At 43.6% G+C, this 1071-nt stretch overlaps 1 protein-coding gene across 1 annotated transcript in view; it reads left to right on the forward strand.

The window, feature by feature from the left end:
• Nucleotides 1-978: 978 nt before the first annotated feature.
• EMWEY_00040520 (hypothetical protein, conserved) overlaps nt 979-1071 on the forward strand; it is a gene marked incomplete at both ends in the record, with an annotated part of 3079 nt that continues 2986 nt past the window's right edge. Inside the window, one exon of the mRNA XM_013478776.1 lies at nt 979-1071. This exon is cut by the window's right edge and continues 1645 nt beyond it. Coding sequence (XP_013334230.1) covers nt 979-1071 — 93 coding nt within the window.

A 1071-nucleotide genomic window follows, 5' to 3' on the forward strand; every position in this document is an offset into this window, starting at 1 on the left:
GAAGCAATCGGTATATATCTTATATATATAGTTGCAGTGTATATGCAGCTGCAGCTGCAGCAGCAACAGGAGCAGCAAATAATAATATAGCAGCAGCTTTCTCTCATTATTTTCTTTATTTTTTTGTATAATTAATTATAATATAATAAAAATAAATAAAATAAATAAAAATAAATAAAAAAATAAATAAATAATGATGTCTTTATCCTCTTTTCCTGTTGCTGCTTCTGCGTAGACCGTCGATGCACCACCGTACGGTGTATATACACCCGGCAGCAGCAGCAGCAGCAGCAGCAGCAACTGCAGCAACTCCAGCAGCAGCAGCAGCAGCAACAACAACAAGAATAATAATAAAAGCAGCAGCATATATAAACAGCAGCAAACTATTATTAATCAGCACACAGCAACTTTGTCTTTCTTTTAAAGAGGTGTATATTTGCTGCTGTTGCTGCAGCAGCAGCAGCAGCAGCAGCAGCAGAGAACCACTGGAGCTGCTGCTGCTGCTCCCCCTTCTTTTGCTTCCTTTTACCCCTTATAAAAAGACAAAAGGTAAGAAAAGTTTATTTATTATTTATTTTTTTTTATATAAATAAATAACTCTTTTTCTTCTTAATAGCAGCAGCAGCAAACCTTTTCGTGCTGCAGCAGCAGCAGCAGCAACAGCAGCAACATCGCGAGACAAGCAACAGCACCAACAACAACACAAGCACCGCCAGCACCAGCATCAGCACCGGCATCAGCAGGATCAATACGAGCAGCAGCAGCAGCAGCAAGAGCAGCAGCAGCAGCAGCAGCAGCAAAAGAATTCATATAATTGCTTTTTCTTGTCTTTGTTGTTTATTTGCACAAATGCCTTGGAGGTGGGGTCGCCGTAACACAGCCTGGCAGAGCACGCGAGGCAGCAGCAGCAGCAGCAACAGCAGCAGCTGCAGCAGCAGCAACAGCAGCAGCAGCAACAGCAACAGCAGAAACACTGAAATGGAGAACCTCCCTGCTGCAGGGTTTGCTGCTGATGTTAAGGGAGACGGCAAAGAAGTTGCTGTCTGCAGCAGCAGCAGCAACGGCAACAGC

The sequence above is a fragment of the Eimeria maxima genome, genomic scaffold (genome assembly GCF_000499605.1).
Source record: "Eimeria maxima Weybridge genomic scaffold, Emw_scaff669, whole genome shotgun sequence".
NCBI lineage: Eukaryota > Apicomplexa > Conoidasida > Eucoccidiorida > Eimeriidae > Eimeria > Eimeria maxima.